Below are 23,287 nucleotides of genomic sequence, written 5' to 3' on the forward strand. Positions count from 1 at the left end.
CCTCCTGCCATCTTCCCTGGCTGAGCCGCCAACTCCCAGGGGAAAAAAAAAAAAAAGAAAAAAAGAAAAAGAAAAAGAGGGAAAAAAAAGAGGGGGAGGAAATCTTCGTTTAAATTCCCTTTCTCAGGCTTTCAGACAAACTACTGGGAAGAGGCGGCTGCGACGGCGCTGCCAGCCAGACGCTGCACGGCTCTGGGGGAGCTCCCCCGCCCCGCTGCCTTTGCTGTAACCTCACTTGAGCCTATCGAAATCTTTTGTGCGGTGTCACCGCCCTTCGTTTAAATCCTGCCCTCCCCCCGCCGCCGCTCCGCGCCCGCTGCCGCTCGCTCCTCCCAGGCGGAGGGGGCAGCAGCGCCGGCACCGCCCGCCCGCCCGCCGCCGCTGCCGTGTCCCTGCCGCGCGGGGCTCCGGAGGGGCTCCGGGGATAAATAAACAACGGGGGTGCCGGAGACAGAGGCCGGTAGCAGGAAGGTGAGGGGCAGCCGGAGAGCGGCCGCCGGGAGAGCACGGCCCGGGTGCGCGGCGGCGCATCGAGCAGTCGGATACCGGCGAGCGAGGAGCCGTCCCCGCCCCAGCGCCGGGGCAGAGGCGGCCCGGGTGCCGCTCCCCGCCCGGCCCCTGCCCCGGGCAGCCCGCCAGGTGAGTGCGGCGTTCCGCTCGGAGCTCCCGGCCCGCAGGGCAGCGCCCGTGTCGGGCTGTCCCGGTCCGGGCGGCAGAACCCGTTCCTGTGCCAGCCGGCCCCGGGTGACAGAGCCCGAGGCAGCGCGGCTCGGAGCGCGGGGCCCGCCGCTCCTCATCGCTGGGGGCTCCGGCTGCCCCAGGTCCGCTCACCGGGGTGCTGTAAACACGGGGTGGGGGATTGCTGCAGCTTTATTTACACAGAAACAGTGCCCTCAGCTCTGGCCCTGACCCAGATTTTACACCAATGAAGACGAATTTGGTCTGTTGCTCTCCCGTTTCTGTCGCTCCTTTTGAACACTGGTTACTGTTAGACTTTAGCAGGGAAAATGTAAACCTACTGACACTGCTGTGTACTGAAAGCTCTACGAGGACTTTCGCTGATCTTCTTCCATTCTGCAGCACACCAAGAACTTTCTGAGACGATCCTTGTCAAAAGCAAGATGTTACGCTCAGTAAACCTGAGGCACAGTCCTGTTGCACAGTATCTGCATAAACAATTCTGATTAATCAAAGTCCATGTTGAAAACACATCTTACATTTCTTACATATTTTGCTGTAGCTTAAGCTGCACCTAAATAATAACAACATGCTTTTGCTCCTTTCAATCAGAATTCTCTTTTTAAGTTAGCCTTCTAATCCTAGGTACTTGCAATGCATTTAGCAGGTTACAGAACTCCAGAAGTACATTTGTCCCAATTCACAGTTAACATCCTGCTACATTCCTACTACTGCAGGGGTATAAGTGACCTTGAAATAAATGGAAATTGGACCAGACTCCTCACTTGAAGTTGCAGGTCAGATCCAACGATGTCCTGGCACAAATAGAGCCCACCTAATGGATTTCATACATTTAAAGAGCTTCAGACAAGTTTATTTGCACATATTCTTAGCCATTAGCTTGAAGAACCTTTGGCCTTCTACTTGTAGAGCAGGATGTGAGCAGGATGAACACAGATATGAAAGTGGGGGGTTAATAGGATGTACCTGTTTGGGGAGTAGGGGAATCCCCTGCCATAAAGCCAGGCCTGAGGAAAGGTGCAGATACTGGTCTATGGGTGTGTCGAAAATAGGGCAGTTCTCCACCCATCCCTCCTCACAAAAACAGTGTGAGGGAAGTTCTGTTTTCTTGAGTCAGATTATAGCAGTTTCAAGGAAGGTCATGATTTGGGCCTAAACAATTTTGGCTTACTGCCAGCAACTTGTTTTCAGAAGTATAAATAGGAATGACTTCAGAGTACTCTGAAAAATAAAAAATCAATGGGCAGAAGAAGCCAGCTGAACTGTATTTCAGAGTTATTTCCAGATATGTCCTTAAATGAGGTGAGATAGTATGCCACACAAGAAACTTCTCTCCTAACCTAGTTTATCTTTAATGAGGATTGACCACATTTAATTGGGGTTTGAAAGATTTCATTTTAGAAAACGTAGGTCTCATCTCTGACTGGAAGAGGTGTTATGTGGCCTAATAGTCTTTTCCATTTTTAGATGCTGCTGCTTGCCATGATGCTCTGTGTGATTTGCACCATTCCCCAAGGACAAAGCAGAGAGATCCTTGGTTTGGACAGGTCCTGCAGTGCCTCCTCCACCAGCTTTCCTCCACAGAAACCCAGCTGGGCCTTACCCGTGGCAGTTCCTGCAAGTTGACAGGGCCACCAAAGCTCTTAGTAACTGCTGCAATATAAAGCAAATATTTTTCTAGCTCTTTTAATCCATCCACAAGACTGATCCAGTGCTTATCTGCCTCAGTCTTAGCAAGGGGGAAAACTATTAATTTTTGTCCTGTAGTAAGTGTTGCATGGGGACAGTGTCCAAGGAAGTCTTGCCAAATGCCATTTCCTCTCATAGTAGCCCTGGGTGTTCAGCTTTTCTGCATATTAAATGTCTGGGGCAGAGTGACCTGGCTTTTGCTTTTTGAAAAAATAATGTAGAAAATACCACCTTCATTAGTCATTTTTGCCATGGAAGTGGCATTTCCTGGAGCAGCTCCCTGTTAGATCCTTCCTACAGACTGCAGGGTTGCTGCCTAAGTACGCCTGGCCTGGCTGGATTCACTCATAGTTTGTGTTCTCCATGAACATACAGTCTCGTTCTAAAAAGCAGCCTTGGAAATGGATTCTCTTGGGCTGGTACCCTGAGCAGAGCTGAGGGTCAGCAAGGTACGTGCTTTAAAGTGCCAGTACATGCATCTCTGGGATTTAGGAGGAAACTTGGACCCAGTGATGTTTGAGGTGCATATCTCCTTCATAAGTCTTCTGCACATCTCTTTCAAGGAGAATGTGTTCATACCCATTTATTTCATGGCTGCTAAGTGCAGAGGTGATCTACAGGACTTGGGCAGCTCACTGAATTGGTATAAAAACTTGGAAGACGTGAAAATCAGGTGGCCATGCTTGGCTTTAAAAAGATTTCACTGACAGAGTCTGAATGAAACAACTCTCTGGGGTTCAAACCAGCAGGCATTGTCAGATACAAGGGATTAAAAGGCTTCTTAATGTGGCTTAGTAGTGTACACAAGATTGGCTTACTTGTATGAGCTCTTCTTTTGTCACATTGATCTTTATTTTGCATTGTGCTTAGTACAACAGAAACTGGAGGCTTGAAGTCGTCTTTCCTGAATCATCTGACAGGACTTGGCCCTTTTATTGCTTAGTAAAATATTTTTTTGTGAAGGAGGAATTGATTTTTGCCAGTGTAGCCACTGTTGAGTAATAGCTGAAGAATACCAAGTTGTAATAATTTCATGAGCACTGTATGTGGCCAGGTCGGTGAGAGGAAATTACTATACAGTGGGTTGTACTTCTTTATATTACTTTCCTGTATAGATGTATCGATCTAACCTAATAGGGAGCTAGCTGATGAAGGAATAAAAGGCAATTCAGTGGTTCCCCTGTGTCAGCTCTATGTGACTAAACCCATGAGGTGGTAATTACAGGAATGATAGCTCCAGTTCTGAGGGATGCAGCTGGTTTGTCAGGCTGCAAACTAAAAATCATAGGAGGATAAAGTTGGCAAGGACTGATGGAAAAAATACTTTAACACCGAGGCAGACTTTGTAGAAGAGGCTGGAAGAAGCTGGGCCTTCCTCTCTGCAGCAGTCTAAGTCACAGTGTAAGAAGGAAGGGCAAGTGTGTTGACCAGCTTATTGTTCTTAAGATCTATTTTGTCTTAAATGTTTTGGTGGTGAGTAAGTATTTTGTGGTCAGTACTTACAGCCATTACTTCATGAGAGACTAAAACCGTGAGGTCTGGATCTGTCTTGGGTATGCAGAGGTAGCCATGGTTGATGCACTGGGGGTGCAACCTGAGAACTGGTCTGATTGCAGCCAAAAACACAGATCTGGAGGAACAGTTAACTGGGCACTTGAGACAGCAAAGTGCAAAGACAGTCACAAGTTTTGTTTCTTCTTTTGTCTATAAATAAATAGCTTTTAGAATAGTGCGTGGGCTTTCACATACAGGTTTAATTAACCTTGGTGTTCTGACATGATGGCTTGTGTTTGTTCTTTTTTTGATATGGCATAGTCAAAACCACAGTATCAAAGGTAAGAACAAATTTATTACATAGACACCATTAGTGTAAATACCCCAGTTGTGGGATACTGGCCAGCTCCTGTTTCTCAGCTGAAAGATAATACAGCAAAAGAGGTTTTTCTTTTATTGTCCTTTTATTCACCATTTATTGCACTGTTTTCACCACTTGCTGTACATAATCGATTGGTTGTCCCCTGCTGTTACCATGGATATTTAATACATCGACATGGAAAGGAGACACATTTTCATGAAAGGGAAAATGCAGCTACAAAACTCTTGCACTGAACGGACAGCTGTGCCATATTTTACGTGAACACAGCCAATAATGGCTTTTTGTTTCTTGTTCTTGCCTGCCAGCACAGCTACACACACAGATACCCCTCCTGCACCTCGTGTCCATTCTCCCTCCCTGGAGCAGGTGAGAAAGGCCAGAGGCAGGTTTGTAGCTCAGTTGCCTTGAAACTCGGAAACACGTAACGAAAGAATGGCAAATGCTGTTGGTTAGTGTGGTCCAGCACAAACAGGAATCCAAGACCCTCCCTTAGACTCTTACGTCTGGGTTTTCTTGAGATCAAAGGGGAACATGGTATTTTGAACAAAATGTGCAAGGGCCCACCCTTCCTGAATTGTACTTTTGGTGGTATGTTCTGTCCTGCAGCTGTAATGCTCTACAGGAGGGTTTGGGTTTTCCCCCTCCCTGCCCTCTTTTAATATGTATCATGAGAGAAATTTAATGGATGTTTTCACAGGAGTCTCTGATCCTACACTGCTCTCATTGTGCCTGTGTGTTCTGTGAGCAGGGCTGCTGATCATTAACAGTTTAAGCCTAGCACCTCTAATTCATCAGAAGTTCATGTAATGTATTACTTACATTAGATGTAGGTGCCAAAACTGACCTGTAAACCTAAAATGAAATTGGGACTACAAAATTAATTTCATTTAGATTGTGAAAATTAGACTATAAATGGAATTCCTGTGGGAACTGTGTAAATCTTCTTTGACATTGATTTAATGTAATTCTTTTCTTAATAGGCTAACTTTAAATTGTGTAACGAGTACATAGTCTTAACCAGCACAGATTCGTAGCAAATCTTGCAGTAAGATGAGTACTAACAGGAACATTCTGTGGTGTTTCTGGATTTAGAGATCACACTGTATAGCTTCAATGCAGATGACTAGACAGTCAGGCATCATACTCCCTCCCCAACTCAGAGCAGATAGGTAATGACACAGAGCTGTCATGTCATCTCCATCCCATCAATAAATTTTAATTTATAAAATGCACATGCACAGGATAACACAAATTCAGGGTGAAGATTTATGTTCAAAACTGAAGTCGGAATCTGAGTTTCAAGGTTAGTACCTGAATCAGAATTTCATGTCCAAATCACAATAGTTAATCTCTAATCTGGGAAAAATTTGAATTAAAGACTTAATTTTTCAAACTGGATCCAGGAATTCAAGGTCTGACTAGCTCTGGAAGAGAAATTTGCATTCTCTTAATCGATGGCAAGTAAGTGTGCTTGTTTTATGCATGAAATTAAATTGAGGACTGAAATTATTCTGAATCATTCAAATATTCGTGCTCTAGATGACATCATATTCTGCTTGCCACGCTGCTTTTTTTCTTGGGATTTAGACATGTTCTTGTTGTTTTTAAAGATAACATGTTCAGGTCTGATTCTTCAAGTTTTATTCTGCCTGTGAGTAAATTCAGAGGGTTGGATTAACACAGGCACTCTCTGTGCATGAGAGCTTGGGCATTAGCTTCTCTCTGCAGGGGAACATTTAAGGTGCTTGAGATAATTTGACCTATGAAAACAATAATTTTGAATGTTTCACTGCAAATAACTCCTAATATCCTGGCATTCTGTAAAATGTGTGACAGTGCTTTTAAACAGGGAAGAATATGCTGGATGCTGGGACATCTCAAAACTTGCTTGATTTTTCTGGGTCTCTTACTCAGCAAGTCTCCTGTACTGTTTAAAACAATAGTGTCCTGGTCCTGCTCTAAGCCAGTAGGTGCAAAAGCAGTTCTAATGCCTGTCAGGTTGTGTAAGAGTCAGATCTCAATCATTTTTGATACCCAAAATTACCACTGCAAGGCTGCCTTGCACAACACTTAATTCATCTGGGCCTCTATTAAACATCCTTTTGTGTCAGTAGAGTTCTTGAAATGAATTGATTCTTCCAGACTCAGTGAGTGCTGAGAGCAGGTAGCCTTTGCATATTCATTCCCCCTTCTGCACGCTTAGGGCTGATCTTCTGTCTTAATTTCCTTCCAAGAAGTCAGGCACTGCCTTAATGAAGTCAAGTTCTTTGTTCTTTCTAAGGTTTCATTCCAAGAAATGTCAAAGAACAAGATTTAAGACTCTACTGTACTGTATTTGCAAAGAAAAGTAAAATGTGACAAATAGGTAGAAAATTGCATACAGAACTCCACCACCAGCAAAGACTTGAGAGAGCTTTTGGCAGTTAAAAATTCACATTCTTCTCCCAACTCATAAGAAAGATGAAAGACTGGTATGGGAAATGCATTTTGCACAAATATAGCTCCAAAAATGGAAAAAAAAAAAAAAGAATCTCAAAGTTCATTTACAGAAATTCAGAACATCCTGAATCCTCTCATATTACAGCTTGACCCAGCCCTACTCAATAGTGAAAACAGTTTACAAGGGAAGGTAGTTTTGGCTTTCTGAAAAGGTATAACTTTATAATTAAAGGTACTACTAATAAAACTGGAGTGTTGCAGAAGCAAAAATGACAGTCACAGCTTTGACCTTCCCTGGCATGACTAGATGGGACTTTTAGCTACAAGGTAAAACATTTAACACCTTACTCTTGCAATCTACAATGAAAGTAGCCATCTATTATCAGATACAATCTGTACTGCAGTCGTAATAGTGTTAGCTGCTACGACTATAGAAACGATGGAGAAATGTGACAACGCTTAAGCTATAAAAAGCATATTGGCATGATTCAATAGATGCTCTGATCACAACACAATGTGCTCCAATAAAAAGAAAATGCAATTTAATGTGCCCCTGTCAGTGGTATGTGCTGCCTTGTGTTTGTTTCTTGCATGGGAAAGAGGAACAGCAGAGAACAGGGGCTGAACAGGTGTTTGTCCTACAGCTGACCCCGCAAGCAGCAGACTTGAACAAGTCTTCCCAGACACAGAATTTTGCCTGAACAGAGGTTGTTGCAAAGTCAGACCCAAGCATGAAAACTACCTCCTTTTCAAATTAAAGCTTTAATTGGCACGACAAAGAAATGTATAGTGGTGTTTGGTGCAGTGCTGGGTATACTGAACAACTTGTTCACCTACCAAAGGGTTACTTTTGAGATCTGTATCTGAACATAGTATCAGATATTAAAGAAAGTAAGTTGACTTGTTCTAGCAATTAAAAACAGAACTGAAGAAAATATTTCTTAGTGGAAATTCAGTGAAAATATTTTATGCTGCAAGTCCAGCATTCCAAGATAGAATCTTTATTTTTTTTTCCAGTGAATGTATGCACAATCCAGTACTAACAAAAGTTAGCAGAAACATATTTTAGTAAAACCTCATTAATCATGGCAATCTGATATAGTATACCTGATATTCATTATATTTAATGAGAAATCACCAAGCAAATGTGCTCATTAGTGACTCTGGTATTGGACAGCTCTGTGAGAGGTACTTGTCTAAACCCTGTGTACATTTAACAAGCTCCACGAATAGCTCTGGGCTGCTTCCTGTTCCTCAGGCACTGGGAGCGTGTCTGAAATGTTATAAAACGCATGGAGGCTGGTTGTTTATGGGGGTGCTGAAATCTTGGATCCCACATCCTCCTCTGCTGTTTCTCACGGTATGTGTGCTTGGCAAGCTGCTGCTTCATGTGCCGTGTCTCCCTGGTGTTCACCAGCTACGTGGCCCTGCAGTGTCTGATCACTTCAAGAGTTCGTCCAGGCTTTGGAGAGCCTCCCCAAACCCATGCCCCTGCCTCATGTCTACTTTTGTTTTGTATTTGCACACCTTGCCCATAAAGGCAGTGGGCTCCCGGTTCATTGCAGAGTCAGAACTGGACCAGCTGGGGTTGGAACTAAATGGTCTTTAAAGTCCCCTGCAACCCAAACCGTTCTATGATTACAGGATTCTGTGATACAGTGACAGAATTGGAGTTGGAGAATTCTCTCAACAGCATTAGTTCCTCTGCTCTGAACCTGGTCTTCCTTTCAATGCTGGAATGAAAAAGCAGCCTGTTCAGTACTCAGCCTGACTGCAGTTAATATCTACCAGCAGCAGTAACAGTGATGCTTCCTTGAATTCCCAAGTTTAAACTTATTGGAATCCAAGGTGAAAGGTAGAAGGGAAGATTGTGCTATTTGTAATTAAAACACTACCATGAGGAAAAAATGAAGACTGAAGTGAGATAAGGCTGTGCAGACATCCATGCATGTACTTTGGTTTAGATAATGGAAAAACAGCCTGTACAAATAAAAACCCATCTCTTTCGTGTTTTTTGTGGTGGTCAGATGTTCTGGAGTTGTGTTTTAGTAACAAGCAGCAATAATTTTAACAGTTTTCTTTTAGAAACCTAATGTTGCTGAGACAGTAGTCAAAATCAGAAGACTCATGGAACGGGCCCAGTTCCCATCACACGGATTAGCAAACCCGGATACTTTTCATCCTGCCTTTAAAAATAAGCAACAAGAAGCAACCACATAGTTTAGATCCCAGGCGCTGCGCCATCATTTATTTACTCGTTTTTACCTCTCAGTGCCCAGCGTTCACTCCCTGCCCGGGCCCTACAGGACCGCACCGGGGCTGCAGCGCCTGGAGCGGGGCTTCGTGCGGGGACAGCGGCACCCGGGAAGGCGGCGGGGCAGCCGGCAATGCCCGGCAATGCCCGTCAGCAGGGCCGCGCCCGGCCCGCCCCGTCCCTCCGCCCTCCCAGCTCCGCCTCCCGATCCGCCCCGTCCCTCCGCCCTCCCAGCTCCGCCTCCCGATCCGCCCCGTCCCTCCGCCCTCCCAGCTCCGCCTCCCGATCCGCCCCATCCCTCCGCCCTCCCAGCTCCGCCTCCCGATCCGCCCCATCCCTCCGCCCTTCCAGCTCCGCCTCCCGGCCCGCCCCGTCCCTCTGCCCTTCCAGCTCCGCCTCCCGATCCGCCCCGTCCCTCTGCCCCTCCAGCTCCGCCTCCCGGCCCTTCCCGCCCCGCTATCCTTCCAGCTCCTCCTCCCGATCCGCCCCGTCTCTCTGCCCTCCTAGCTCCTCCTCCCGGCCCTTCCCGCCCCGCTATCCTTCCAGCTCCTCCTCCCGATCCGCCCCGTCTCTTTGCCCTCCTAGCTCCTCCTCCCGGCCCTTCCCGCCCCGCTATCCTTCCAGCTCCTCCTCCCGATCCGCCCCGTCTCTCTGCCCTCCTAGCTCCTCCTCCCGGGCCGGCGGCGCTGCTCCCGCCCATGAGGCGGCCGGGGCCGCCTTCCCGTGAGCGGCAGAAGATGGCGGCGGCCGCGGGCTGGGCGCTGCTGGCCCTGGCGCTGTGTCTGAGCGTGACGGCCGCGGCCGGCGGCACCGAGGGGAAGCGGCGGGACGGGCCGCCCAAGAAGAAGGACATTCGGGACTACAACGACGCGGACATGGCCCGGCTGCTGGAGCAGTGGGAGGTGCAGGAGGGGTCGGGGCCGCGGGGTCCGCCCGCACCACGCGGAGGGAACGCCGCGGCTGCCGAGGGCGGCAGGGCCAGGCCGGGCTGGGGCAGCTCCGCGGGGCAGCGGCCGCTCTGCCCGGTCCCGGGAAGGCGGGGATCCCCGGGCCTGGCCGGGACCGGACGGGAGGGATCCCCGAGCCCCGTGGAGGGTGGCCAGTGCTGGGTTTCTTCCTCTGAGGCTCTGTGTCCGTGTGTGTGGGTTTCAAAGTCGGCGTGAGCGGCCCTCAGCCTGCCCTGCCTGGCTGCCCCTGTCCCGCCTTCGCAGCACCCAGCCGGGCGCTCGGTGCCTGCCAGCAGCCTCGTCTGGCTGAAAAGTCTTTTTTTCGAAGTATTGAGAGATAAACATTTTGTGACCGAGGGGTGGATACCTAGGAGGAATATTTATTTCACGCTTACGAAGTAGATACGTTGTTGTTTTGGTTTGGTGTTTCTTTCCTATCTTCCCTCATAGTAACAACTTCTAATTCCAGCCCTCTCTCGTCGCCTTCATCCTTATCAGCCCGCTGCCTTAACTTTCCTTGGCGGTTTCCCATCACTCTCTTCTCCATGTGGGTGTCATGCCACTGTTAGGTTCTTTTCACTAAGTTGTGTTCCATCATCTTCTGATAAATGCCAGAGCATTCCTCACTGTCATTTACTCTTTCCCGTGAGGTTTTTCCCTGGAATATTTTGCAAAAAACCCTGAAGGAAACAATAGAGAGAAAGCTTCTGTTTCATATAACACCAGTTGCAGCAGTACGTCAAGGTGGAGAAGTGTGTTTTATATTTGAGTTATAGATAAAGTAATGAGAAATATGGATGCCTGCCTTGGTCCTGTTTGGCAGATTACGGACTTGTTCATCCTATGGATTGTTACCGCATATATCCCTTTAGGAAGGGACATTCTTAGAAAACAGAGTTAAAATTTTAAATAAGAATTAGTAAAAAGTTCACTTCTCTGTTAGTGGTGTCAGTCAAGGACCCAGTAGGCCCAGCTGCTAAAAAATCAAGGCCTAGTATTGCCCAGCTTAAACCAAATGTGGCCTTGTAGGAAAAAAAATCTTAGAAGGTGAGCATTTCTTTTTAATGAGATGGCTGAAAGGGAGACTCAAGTTAATGCTGTTGTAACTCTTGGCTGTATATTCTGCCCCAGTCCTGGTGGGTGGGTCAGGAGGCTGTTCAGGGTTTTTTCTTTTCAGCTGGAGCAGGTCCGTGATCCCGGTCAGGTCGCGGTGTGCTACACAAATGCAGTTGTGTGCAGATGTGGCAGAGCAGCTGGGGAGTCACTGCTCGGGCTGGTGGTGTCCCTGAGGAGAGGCACACAAAGCAGAACAGGGGCTGAGGAAGGGCTCAACAATCAGGGGTAGTTTGGTCTCTGGGATGGTCAGCTGTAGGGCATTTTGCCTGGTGGGAGTCAGGACACATATAGGGAATATGAAAGGCTTGAGGGGGTGGTGGCTGGAGAGTGGAGAAGAAAGGGCGTGAGTGTACTTGATGGAGTGGGATGAGAAACAAAGAGGCCACTGTGAATTTGGGTAAGAGCAGAAATTACGCTCGGGAATGAGGAGCACAGGGCATAGATCTGTACAGAATCAAATGTCATTGCTTTCAAGTGATTTCAATTTCCCAGTATTTTTTATTTCCATGGCAATTAGTCTAAAACCATTGGAGGATGGTGGCTTTGACATGCTTGGGTTCAGCCGCAAGCCTGGCAAGGCTAAGTCTGTGGCTCCAGCCAGGATCTGGTGCTGCCCCTTGCACCGTGTGCATGACTGCACACACACTCCGGGAGAGTGATCTGGTGGAAAACAAGGATGGGCAACGGGGAAAAGAGGCAGAGGTACTTCAGTTGCACAGCTAGAGCTTGGAGGAAGCCACCAGAGGATTTTCTTCATGGAAAGGGGCTCTCCAGAAGCCTCGAGTCCTGGGGAGCTTGGACACAGAACTGAGATTCTGGGCTGGAGGTCTCTTTGTCAAGTGCTTTAAATAGTTTAGTGTTACAAGCTCAGGGGTTTCCAGGCTTGACTGATCATTGAACAGGCAAAGGAATTAAGTGGCATATGTTACTAATGTTTTTAAAAATCAAAATGTGGGAAATTTATGAGAAATTTCTGAGAATGGGAGCTGAAGGGAGGAGCAAGGGAAGGAATATGTAGTTTTTCCTGTGTCTATGTAATGCTTTCCCTCTGGAACCTCCTGTTACTGTTTAAGTGAGTGAGTCTGCTTGACTTTTCAAAGCAAAAGCTTACACTTTTCCTTCAGCTTTTTGCCTTTTAGATAGCTTTAAACACTGCTGCATGATAGTTTGTACAGGATCAAGAAAAGAAATGCCCTGTAGGGGAGCTCTTGGCATCTTCTGGTAATACTCCCGTTCAGAATGTAAGAGTACAACTTCAGGAGCATTTCGTTAAATAGTTAAGGGAAAAATAGGTAATACATGTTAGTAGCTTGTGTTGCCACTAAATCCAAAGTCAGTGTCTATATTTCATACAGAGTATTTGGAAGTGTTTATTTTTGCCTTTCTCTTTCAAAACTCTGAAATAAACTGGCTCTGCTCTAGTCAATCCAGATTAAATTCAGGTTCAATTTGCTTTTAATTCTGGAGAACGTTTTTCATTCAGTCGCATAAGATTTTGTATTTTCACTGTGCTTTACCAATTTGAGCATTCTCCAGCTTCCTCTAAGTAATGTTCCCACTTGGTGAGGGCAGGGACTTTCCTTGGGCTCTCCTTCCCTCCCAGTTCACTCATTTCAAAAATTTCAAGGCGTCTGAATTACTTGAAAGCATGTTTCAGACTTGCAAAATTGAAACAAGGGCATAATCAGTAAGGAAAGAAAGGATGAAATCTAAGGCTCTGACAGCTTTTGTTCTGTGGTCTCTGAACTTTAAACTCTTGTCAGAAAGACAACAAACTGCAGGAATGAGATGGAGAAAGAACATGGGTCACCCGTGTGAAACCATAGCCTTTGAGGGGCATGGGATGCTCCGTGGGTGTTGTAGGAGGATGCTGCTGGGTTTGTGTATATGCAAGCATGTGCAGAGATGTGAGGGTAATGCACTCTGAGCTCTGGAAATCGAGCTCTGCTCCTGATCTTTGAGGCCTCTGAAGGACACTATGTACTGCTACAGTTCATGTTCTTAGTGGAGTGATGCCTTTTGAAGTCACGACAGCACCTAAAATTTCTGCCTTAATTCCTGCTCATTCAGTAGTGCTTGGGTGGATGCCAGTATAAGACTTCTGGGGTTTTTTGTTCTGTTTCTTACTTTTTAATTCTATGATACAAACACTGTTTCAGAAATCAGGTTCTGGCTTAATGTAAGTTGTCACCATATTCACCTCACACTTGTGAGCTGTTTTAAGGGGCAGCAGTTTGAATTGTGCCTTTCCAAATATTTAAATGGCTGTCAGCCTCAGCAGAGGCATCAAGAGGGTTTTTTTTTTTCTTTTTTTTCTTTTTTGTAGGAGTGATTTTCTCTGGGTGATTATGTTGTCAGACTGAGCTGCATCTGTGCATTAGAAAAGACATGAAACCTTTAATCAAAGTCTTTCTATGGCATAAGCATTGAAAATCTGAATTCTTGTGGGTTACATTGTTTAAAGACACAAAGTAAGGAAACTTAAATTCTCAAGCAATCACATGATTCCCAGAAGTGAGTTTTGACCTCTGAAAGCAAGATCAGATGAATGGTTTTTTAATATATGTGTGTATGAGGCTTTTTATTGCAACTTTCCCATTTCATCTCGCATACATAATAAATTTTTGTGAAACTGTGAAGAAAGTAAAAGTATTATTTTATGAGTTTCCTAGGTGGAATTGTATTGAATTAGCCTTAAGGCTGAAATACTTCTCGGTATGTGATAAAATGAGATTCCACCTGTCAGTATGAAAATGTGCATCATTTTGAGGGGAGGGTTATAAATGGAAAGAGCACTCTTGGTGAAGTATCTTGAAATAATGGTCACTATTTCTTTTGGTTTCACAATCTCCATCATTCAGCTAAAAAATATTTTATCAAAGCACAGTTATTCTCTAAACAAAGAGAAATTTAAAAAAAAAAATTGAGAAACAGCTGAGTTTAAAGCTTTCTTGTCCTTTTCAAAACAGAAAGATGATGACATTGAAGAGGGAGATCTCCCTGAACACAAGAGGCCTCCAGCACCAATAGATTTCTCAAAAATAGATCCAGGCAAACCTGAAAGCATCCTGAAACTGACAAAGAAGGGGAAGACTTTGATGATGTTTGTCACAGTGTCGGGAAATCCCACAGAAAAGGAGACAGAGGAAATCACCAGCTTGTGGCAGGGCAGTCTCTTCAACGCAAACTACGACGTGCAAAGGTGAGCTGTTGTGCTCGAGGATAAAGTTCTTGGCTTTGCAGAGCCCTTTCTTCCTGAAAACCTTTTCAACTGTTCATCCTCTGCTGTTCCCCACCTCCATCATCCATTACTATTTCTCTGTTTCTGTGTCAGTCGTGACAAAACTTGTGGTGTGGTGCAGAAACCTCTTCAGTGTTTATGCACCATGTATGTATGTATAGCCCAGATTCTTTTTATCTCACTGTGGTTCAGCTGTTTATCAGTTCTAGCTGCACTAGTGTGCCTTTATATGCTTGATGGAAAACATCACACTCTGGAGACTTCTCACCACAAAAGGTTTTTTGTTCCCCTGCTAAAAAATGTGGCTCTTTCTCGCTGAGAGAGAGCATAATTTTGAAACAGAGGAATGTTGCACTCTTGCATTGAGGCTGAGAAGGGTTGCAGTAAATGTATAAAGCAAATTTAATGTTCGTTAGTGGATTTTATGTAGTGCCAAATTAGTTCTAAATTTGTTTCCTCGTTCTTACTTCATTGGTTATTTATTTATATACTTCATATATTTTATTCTTAAATGTCCTAGAAGATTGTTCTCTTGTCCCCATTCCCAGGCAACAACAAGACCAGCGTCTTGCTTTTAAACATATGCCTCAGTCATGGAGGCTCTCTGAGCAAATGCTGGAGTGTTTGAAAAGCACAGAGTTAACTGAAAAGAATGTGGATTTTTCCTCTAGGTTTATTGTTGGCTCCAATCGGGCCATCTTTATGCTGCGGGATGGTGGCTACGCCTGGGAGATCAAAGACTTCCTGGTAAATCAGGAAAGGTGTGCAGATGTTACTCTGGAAGGTCAGGTTTATCCTGGCAAAGGAGCAGATGGAAATGAGAAAGTGAAAAACAAAACAAAACCTGAAAAATCAAAGAAGAAGAAAGACGCAGAGAAGAAATCTAACGGCGTCAAAGAGGACAACCGAGCAACCAGCCAGCGAGAGGAGCTATGACAGCCACGGCACCCAGACTGAATCCTGCTCTGCTGCTCCTTGAAGGGAATCTCCTGATAGGTCCTGGGCTTTCTGGGGGTGGGGAGGAAGGAAACAGAGACTACTGAGGCTTAAATTTGTGTTGAAATTCACCAGTTTACTCATTGCTGTTGGCCATTTGTTTAGTTACAGGAAAGGTAACGCTTCATGCCAGCAATTGACTGCTTTAGTTCGCAATTTTTTTATGCTTTTGTTGTTGTTTAAAACTAGCATACAAATCTGTGTGTCTAACTTCACAAACTTTAGTGGAAAAGAAGAATTACGGTCTCGATACTCTGATGTTCATCTGTAGTAGCTGTGTCCATCTTGGGTGTGCAAATCATGGATTCACAGCTGCTGTCAGAGAGCCAAGTGCAGTGTGAAAAGATTCTCTTGGAAGACGGTTTGATAGACCCAGTTGGCACAAAATTGCCCAAAGTTGCAAAGAATAGTGGCCAGAGATGCCTGAAATTACAGGGTTTAGGACATGTTTGGTTAGACTGCCTGTTTCTTTAAAATAAACTCAACCCGTTGTGTCCCAGTAAATCTGAGGAAGTGCTTAGGAGCGTGATGGAAGCTAGGTAGGAACTCTGCTAATGCACTCCAGATCTGTATGGGAAGGACACTCTGTGTCCTTCAGAAGGGAATGGAATTATAGCACCTGCATGAGCGGTGTCAGGGTGAAAAGAGGAGTCCAGGACATTCAGGTTGCTCCTGCTGCTAAAGGACCGTGCCTATGGAAGCAGATGTTCTGTGTGTCCCAGGCAGTGATGTCCCAGTTACCCAGGCAGTGAGCTGGAAGAAATAGCTTTAACTCTGAAGTTAATTTGGTTTACTGATTTAATGGTTTGTTTAAGTATTTGAAAAAGCACCAGTTACAGCACAGAGTTAAACTTTGAGTTAGACATATCACTGATGCTTAATAACCAGATTTTGGTGGGGTTTTCTTTCTTGGTACAGATTCCTGACTGACATGGTTGATTGTAAATGATCACTTGATCCAAATACTATGAAGTTGGATGTATGGGAGCCAATACTTTGTATAATTGGGGAGGTTTTATTATTATTCAGATTGTATTTAGTCAAATGCTTTGCTTAGAATTGTTTCCCTTCTGCCTTACTACTAGTTAGGGACTAAAGGCACCAAGTAGCGTGGTCCACATCATTTTGCAGAGGATGAGCACAGTATCAACTGTCTTCATTCAACACTAGTAATGTGTTACTTTTTCTTTAAGGTGCTAAAATCCAAGTGTTTTGGATAAAAGTTCCTAATTGAACCATAATGGTTGATCTTGTGGAATACTTCAGTATCAAAAATATGAAACTGTGACTGAGTCCTTGTTCTAAAATAAAAGATGTCACTAAATGTACTGTTTTGCAGAGTAGTAAAACCTTTTAAATAGATCTGCATTTGGTTATGTATTCAAGAGGCAGACTAATTCATCTTTGGTTTCTGTATTTAAGGACTATATTTTGTTCGTGAAGGTTCCAGTTGATTCATTTTGTTTAATTTTAATTATATTTGTATGAATTTAGGATTAAAGAAAGCTGCACTTCATTAAACAGGCCTGTACCTGTTTTGAGTTGAAAATTAAAATTTGTTTCTTCAGGATTAACTATTACTTTTTATACTCTACTACTAATCCAGATGTGCAGTGGAGTTGAGAAGAGTCTCAGTAGATATTTGGATAGTTGAGATGTGCAGTCCAGTTCTTGTCCGTAACTAATTGATCATTTGGTCACATATTCTGGGTTTGCACCACTCTTTGTAAATAATATTGCTTCTCATCTCAAGGGAAGAACAGAGGTCAGATGAAACTACAAAAATGAAATATTAATGAGTTTTTGCTTTCTGAAGTTATGGTATAGAGATCACAATTCAGATTTTGATGAGAAACACATGGAAGTGCAATTTTGTACTTCTCCTAATGTTATTATTTCTTTTTTGATCAAATTGGGTTTGAGACTGTTGGAGAAACAATTACTGCATTATAGCTATAGCCCAGCTTTCGAGTATAGCTACTTCAGTCATTCATAAATCTACATTTACAGTAGGTTGGGTCTTTCCCCTTTGTAGTTAAAAGGAGTTTTGTTGAAATTCACCAGCCAACTGACCAGGTTTTTATTTGTTTGGTTGTTTCTGAGTCAGTTGCCCATGTCAGGTGTACATATGGCTTTTGCCATGTCAAATTTCAAAGTGTTTGGGGTTTTTGTTTGTTTCTTTTTAGGTTTTTAATCTGTGTAATGACTTGGCAGTTGTTTTTTGACATAAAACAAAAAATGCTGCTTTCACGTAGGTTTCTTTTATTGTCTTTCATTTCTCTTCTCCCTTTTTCATGCTTTACACTCAACAAATAGTGAAATATACCAGTCAGTGTAATGTGGCAGTCTGGCAGGAGCTGCTTTACCCCAGCCAGTCTTTCTCTGCTGTCACAGTTCATTACTCAAGAATAACCTGAATTGCCTTTTAAAACTGGTAAAGTCTTTGAGACAGTTGCACTTGTCCTGGGACAGTGCTACATAACCAAATGGCTGGTGATGATTTAAGAAGCCCAAACCCTATCACACACATAAATATGTGTATATATCAAAGTAAGTATCCTCAAATAGTTACCTAAGGTCACTAATGTTCCATGAGCACCTCGGAAGATGGATTCTCCCCTGGAGGCTTATCAGGCTTTCAGTAACAGGTTTTGGCTCCACATACAGGACATTCAGATACCTCCTTTAAAACTAATTTCAGCAAGTAGGGTGGTAATTATAGCTCTTACTATTTCCTTTTTTCTTCAGTTCTATACAGAGGTACGTGGAAAATCATCTGTTTTCATGACAACAAAACATTTGCTGCCTTTCTCCTCTCAGCATAGTGGTTTCTCTGTTCTAGTGCTATAACTAACTTTTCTGAGCTACTGTTAAATTTTTAACCCAGCTGTCCCACTCAGAAAAAACAGTTTGTCAGTGATACTACACAGGACGTGGTTGCACTTTGTGAAAAATTTCCAATGGACAATCAACTTTTTATGTAATAAAATATTGGAAAAAGTATTCAGGCTTTTGTTGATTTGGGGTTTTCCTTTAAACTGTTCTGACACAAACTACAACAGGATTTCTGATCTTAACTTAAGAGTGGTGAAAGCATTTCTCTGAACAATCAGGTCAGCCTTGACTTCCAAGAGAATCTACTTTCCTGTCACTGTTCCTGAACTCTTGCAATTTTGTCCCAAAAATGAAATCATAAATTAAAGCACCATTTTGTAAAGATAAGGAACAACCTATTTTTATCTGATATTTGGCCACTGTTCTCAATGGGTTTATGGTAAGGCTTAGAAATTATTTCCATTCTTTTATCTGTGGCTCATTTCCTTTTTTATTCAAGGAGTAACACTGCTTTTTCCAGAGGTTTTTACTTTTAATTGCATCAGATATTTATAGAAATTCAAAGAACCTGTGCCTGAATAGAGAGCATGCCTCTGTGTTTAAAATGCCTTATTCATTGGTACTGTCATGTTTTTCTTTATTAAGATTGCCATGCTACTAGGTCCATTGATACCCTTCTATTTGATAATTCTTATTCTGGGATAAAATGAACTATTTGTGAACATCACCATTTTCTACTTCTATCACTGTTGAATATCACTGTTTTGTGTTTATGCTGTACCCTTTTAACAGGACAAACCCCCCTGAATTCAGGTAGGATAAAATTGCCAGGAATGCTAGAACTGCTCGGATCCAAGAAGGAAAATCACTCCACTAGGATTTTTGGACGATGGTATTTTTTCTCCTGTAGTAGTCAGGTGGTGGAAGGGTTTGGCCACACCGTGGCTCTGGTGCAGAAGAGCTCTGTGCAGAGCAGTTTTTGATTAGCATTTAAAAAGCTGCTGTAACACACAACAATCAGGCATTGCACAGTGCCAGACCTTAGCCAGGGGCAGCTGGGAAATGCTTTGTTCCTTCCCCGTGTGCTGCTACTTAACAGAGCAGTGTTGGTACTGGCTGAGTTGTCAGTGGCATTATATCAATTGTTTCTGTGATAGGAAAACCAGATCTGTTAACCATCGTTTAAGTTAACTAATGATGGTTTTTAAATTGGTGTTATATATTTTTTTATTATTACTATCTTATACACACTGGTATGTTGGGAGGGGAAAATGGAACAGTTAAAGGAGCTTCAGCCTCTTCCCCATCTTGTTGGCAAAGGCTTCAACTTCTCAGAAACAGAACCTTTTTTTCTTTCTTACTCCAGAATTGCTGTGTCTTTCTTGCTGTGGGACAGAAGACACCCTTGTTTTTTTTTTACAGAAGAGAGACTGGAATGCTCTAATTCATGAAGTTTATAACCAAAACGTTTTTTTTCCCTTAGGTAATTTATTGATACCTCCAAAAAAACTGTGGGCCCATCTTTACTGCTTGTAACATCTGCTGCTTTTAAAGGTAATTATCAGTTGTGTCTAAAACAGAGGCTGGACTTCTGTTTTGGCACCCTGCCCACTAATTCTGTGGGAAGCACTGACCAGAGCATTGAGCACTCATTAAATCATTAATATTTAAATCAGTTCAGCTCCCTTAATTGGTGTCAGCGTTAAATGTCATCAGGGCTCTCTGTGCATTGGAAGGAGGTGAACAGCAAGGCCCTGGATTTGCTTGGAAGGTGCAAGGATTGAACAGCACCATCAAGTGACCTGGATCTTGCTGTAACTTACATAAAGTTTTCTCTGTAGTGAGGAAGACTGAATTATACAGGAATAATTGTAGTGCAAGGGTGTATTGGAAACAAGATCATGGGTGAGCACTTGCTGAGTCAATAAAGAAATAAGCAAAAAGGTTTAACAGATGTATTTATGTGGCCATTGTTGTTGTTTCTGAGATTCATGCCTGCAGGCCTGGGGTTTTTTTTAACTTGTCCCTAGTGCAACTCCATTTCATTCAACTTCTTTTTGCAAAAAAATTAGAAACGAGTCAGTTTTCATCCCCTCAACTAAAATGATATTTCAGAAGTGTCCAAAATAGTGCATATTTGAAATTACACGAGACTTTTATATGAGTATTTTATTATTCATCCTGCCAGTTGTATCCACAGCCATACCCTGTGCCTTGCCAACCCCTGATAGTCAGCTGCTGTCTTTCAGGTGCTGTATAGCATGTTAATCACTGTGTGGACTTTAGATAATTGCACTTATAACAGGATGGAGTTGCCAGAAGCTTAATGGATGCACAGACATGCAAATGCTTTGGCATTTGAGACAGCAGTTGAGCACAAGATTTTGAAAAAACAACTTTCTTGCCTTTAATGTGGGTACCAGGTAGTTTGTTGTGAACTAATGAGCTGTGTAACCTAATGAGGGACAGACCACTTTCCATTTTAACACCGCTCCTCCCAACCTCTGTTCCCACATAACATCACCATTAGAGCCATATTGCTCAGCTCTCAGATAACACAACTAAGGCCTGAAATGTGTTTCAGCCACGTTGTTATTTCTGTTAGTAGTGATGAGCCAGGACAGGCTCGCTTTCTGGGGTGAGAAAATCAGCTTTGGATTTGTAATCAGAGTAGCCCATGTTCAAGAGATGTAGCTGTACCACTTGAATACAGGAGCTGGTCTACAGGAAAGCAGAAATAAAAGTCAAATGAGCTGCATTAATTTCCTTAAGTGTTGCTATCAACTGTCAGGCCCTTTGCTTTCAGGTGAGGTGTCTGTGCTTTAAGAATCATTATCCTGTACTACTCATCCTACACTAACACAGTAGGAGAGGAGATGGGGTTATGGTGCTGCTGGTACTGTCATCGTGATCTCACATTACACCCTCTGACAAAGGAAGAGAGAGATTTATGTGTAGGGGACTTCCTCCGGAGCAATTTCCTCTTGAGTCCTGTCACTATTCCCTTATCACAGGCCTCTTACCGTGTCCTGACAGTGCTGAGACACCCCAGCTGAGATTTACACTCAGAAATCGCAAACCGATCTGTTTGCAGTGTGCTGGAGCCCTCCCTGGTGCTTTGTTTTTAAGGTTGTACAGTGAGTGTACGCGCCGGGTTCTGTGCCATGGACAGGGGTCACCAGGGGGAGGAGTTTCTGAAGGTGTTTCGTGAGGAAGCCATGCAAGAAGAAGGAAGGGTGTGGCTGCAGCGGTGGTTTGTGCACATCCCTCCCCCATGCTTCGGTCCGAAGGCGGTGTGGCAGAAGAGCCCCTGACACAGCTGCTGGCATCGCCCTTCCAGCGCCATCCAGCCCTTGCAGGCTGAAAGAGCCGGGACCCCTCCCGGCGGTTCAGCTACAGGCGGAGGTGATGGACGGGCTGCTCTGACAGCCTGCGGGGGCTGCATAAAAAGCGCTGCGTTGGGGGACACGGACAAACAGCGTTTCCTGCGGGCCAGAGGATGGGGGAGAGTCAAAGCTCCGGGAAGCAGCGGAGGGAGCATCCCTACAGCTCGTAGGTGGGAGAGGAGCTGTCACCGCTCCGTTTGGCGCTTGCTGCCCGGGAGCGGCTGAGCAGGAATGTCCCTGCCGGGAGCGGAGCCCGGGCGCGGCCACGGGAGGGCGCGCGCGGCCAGGGAACGGCCTGGTCCGGATTAATTTAATATATACTATATTATATTATAATATAATATAATAATTATATATTTTATTAGATATTATATATTATTATATATATTATATATACATATAATATATATTTTATATATGTTATATATTATATGTGATATATTTTATTAGATATTATTATATATATTATATATACATATAATATATATTTTATATATGTTATATATTATATGTGATATATTTTATTAGATATTATTATATATATTATATATACATATAATATATATTTTATATATGTTATATATTATATGTGATATATTTTATTATATATTATATATTATTATATATATTATATATACATATAATATATATAACTTATATGTTATATGTTATATATTATATATTATATATTATATATATATATATAAATATATATATATGCTTTGACTTTCAGAGCAACTGATCTAAACCAGTATCTGCCCAGCCTTTGGAATGACACACAGAATCCTTGCTTTTTAGTCTACCTTGCCACTGCAAGGTAGCATTTTTGATACTGTGGGGAAAAAATCTTAATTACATAAATAATATATAATAATATGTAATATATATATAATGTATGTTATATATTATATAGTATATCATAATATATAATATATATATAATATGTAATATATATTATATTATAATATATGGTATTATGTTATTAATATAATAATAATATACCATTAATAATTATTAACATATAACATATTATTAATATTTAGTACTAATATATTATTAATATATTATATTACTATAATATTATATTATATTATATTTACTTTATTGTATTATAACCTATTTGTTATATTTATTATATCATAGCATAAATATAAAATAAATCATAATATATTATAATGTAGCATTTCTGGACATGGCTTTATTGGTGGGCTTGGGATTGCTTGGTTATGACTGTTGGACTCAATGACCTTAGAGGTCTTTTCCAAGCAAAACTATTCCATTCTAGTCTATAACACCCTTTTAAAAAATTGGTATTATCTTTATAATATAAAATATAAATATTAAAATACATTTTATTAAACATATTAGAATATGTTATAGTTTTATGCTTTTCAATCTTAGGTAAGACATCCACTCACCCCCTCTCTGGTCCCAGATACACAGACACACGTGCACACACACACACAGAGCAGCAGTGGCACAGCAGTGATGCCTGCCTGCATGCTGGCAGGAGCTGAGGTGTGGGGGAGCCCTCTTCACATCCCCCTTGAGCCCCTCAAGTAGGCAGGGTGCATTCCAGTTTCCTGGCCTGTCACCCAATAGTGCTCCACCTGCCCCAAGCACAGGCCTTTCCCATAGCTGTAATATCCCCTTGCCCATTCCCATCTCCTTCCCTTCCCTCTCTCAGATCCTGCAGCTGTGACCAGGCAGTGAAATGTGCTGTGGTCTGTGTGGACCGGCCAACAAACTCACACAGGGGCTGCCTGGCCCCTTGGGTTTTGTCTTTTGAAATAAGCAGGGAGACAAAAA

The 23,287-nt window shown here is 43.1% G+C and overlaps 1 protein-coding gene and 1 long non-coding RNA gene across 2 annotated transcripts; both read left to right on the forward strand.

Annotated features, from left to right (window-relative positions):
* The first annotated feature begins 585 nt into the window (after positions 1-585).
* LOC125332550 lies at positions 586-8,718 on the forward strand. Its single transcript, XR_007206549.1, has 2 exons — positions 586-639; positions 2,167-8,718. It is a non-coding gene; the product is annotated as an uncharacterized LOC125332550 (long non-coding RNA).
* Positions 8,719-9,648: 930 nt separating this feature from the next.
* Positions 9,649-15,371, forward strand: MESD (mesoderm development LRP chaperone). Its single transcript, XM_048317540.1, has 3 exons — positions 9,649-9,859; positions 13,990-14,222; positions 14,933-15,371. Exons 1-3 carry the CDS (start codon positions 9,656-9,658, stop codon positions 15,195-15,197), a joined length of 702 nt encoding a protein of 233 aa, XP_048173497.1. The 5' UTR covers positions 9,649-9,655; the 3' UTR covers positions 15,198-15,371.
* Positions 15,372-23,287: the final 7,916 nt, after the last annotated feature.

Source organism: Corvus hawaiiensis, chromosome 13 (assembly GCF_020740725.1).
Source record: "Corvus hawaiiensis isolate bCorHaw1 chromosome 13, bCorHaw1.pri.cur, whole genome shotgun sequence".
Classification (NCBI taxonomy): Eukaryota; Metazoa; Chordata; class Aves; order Passeriformes; family Corvidae; genus Corvus; species Corvus hawaiiensis.

Bases quoted from the DNA above. Each gene is read 5' to 3' on its own strand.
- MESD (XM_048317540.1), top strand. From the start codon at position 9,656: ATGAGGCGGCCGGGGCCGCCTTCCCGTGAGCGGCAGAAGATGGCGGCG. The intron at 9,860-13,989 runs GTGCAGGAGGGG...TTTTCAAAACAG, and splicing joins GGCTGCTGGAGCAGTGGGAG to AAAGATGATGACATTGAAGA. The intron at 14,223-14,932 runs GTGAGCTGTTGT...TTTTTCCTCTAG, and splicing joins GCAAACTACGACGTGCAAAG to GTTTATTGTTGGCTCCAATC.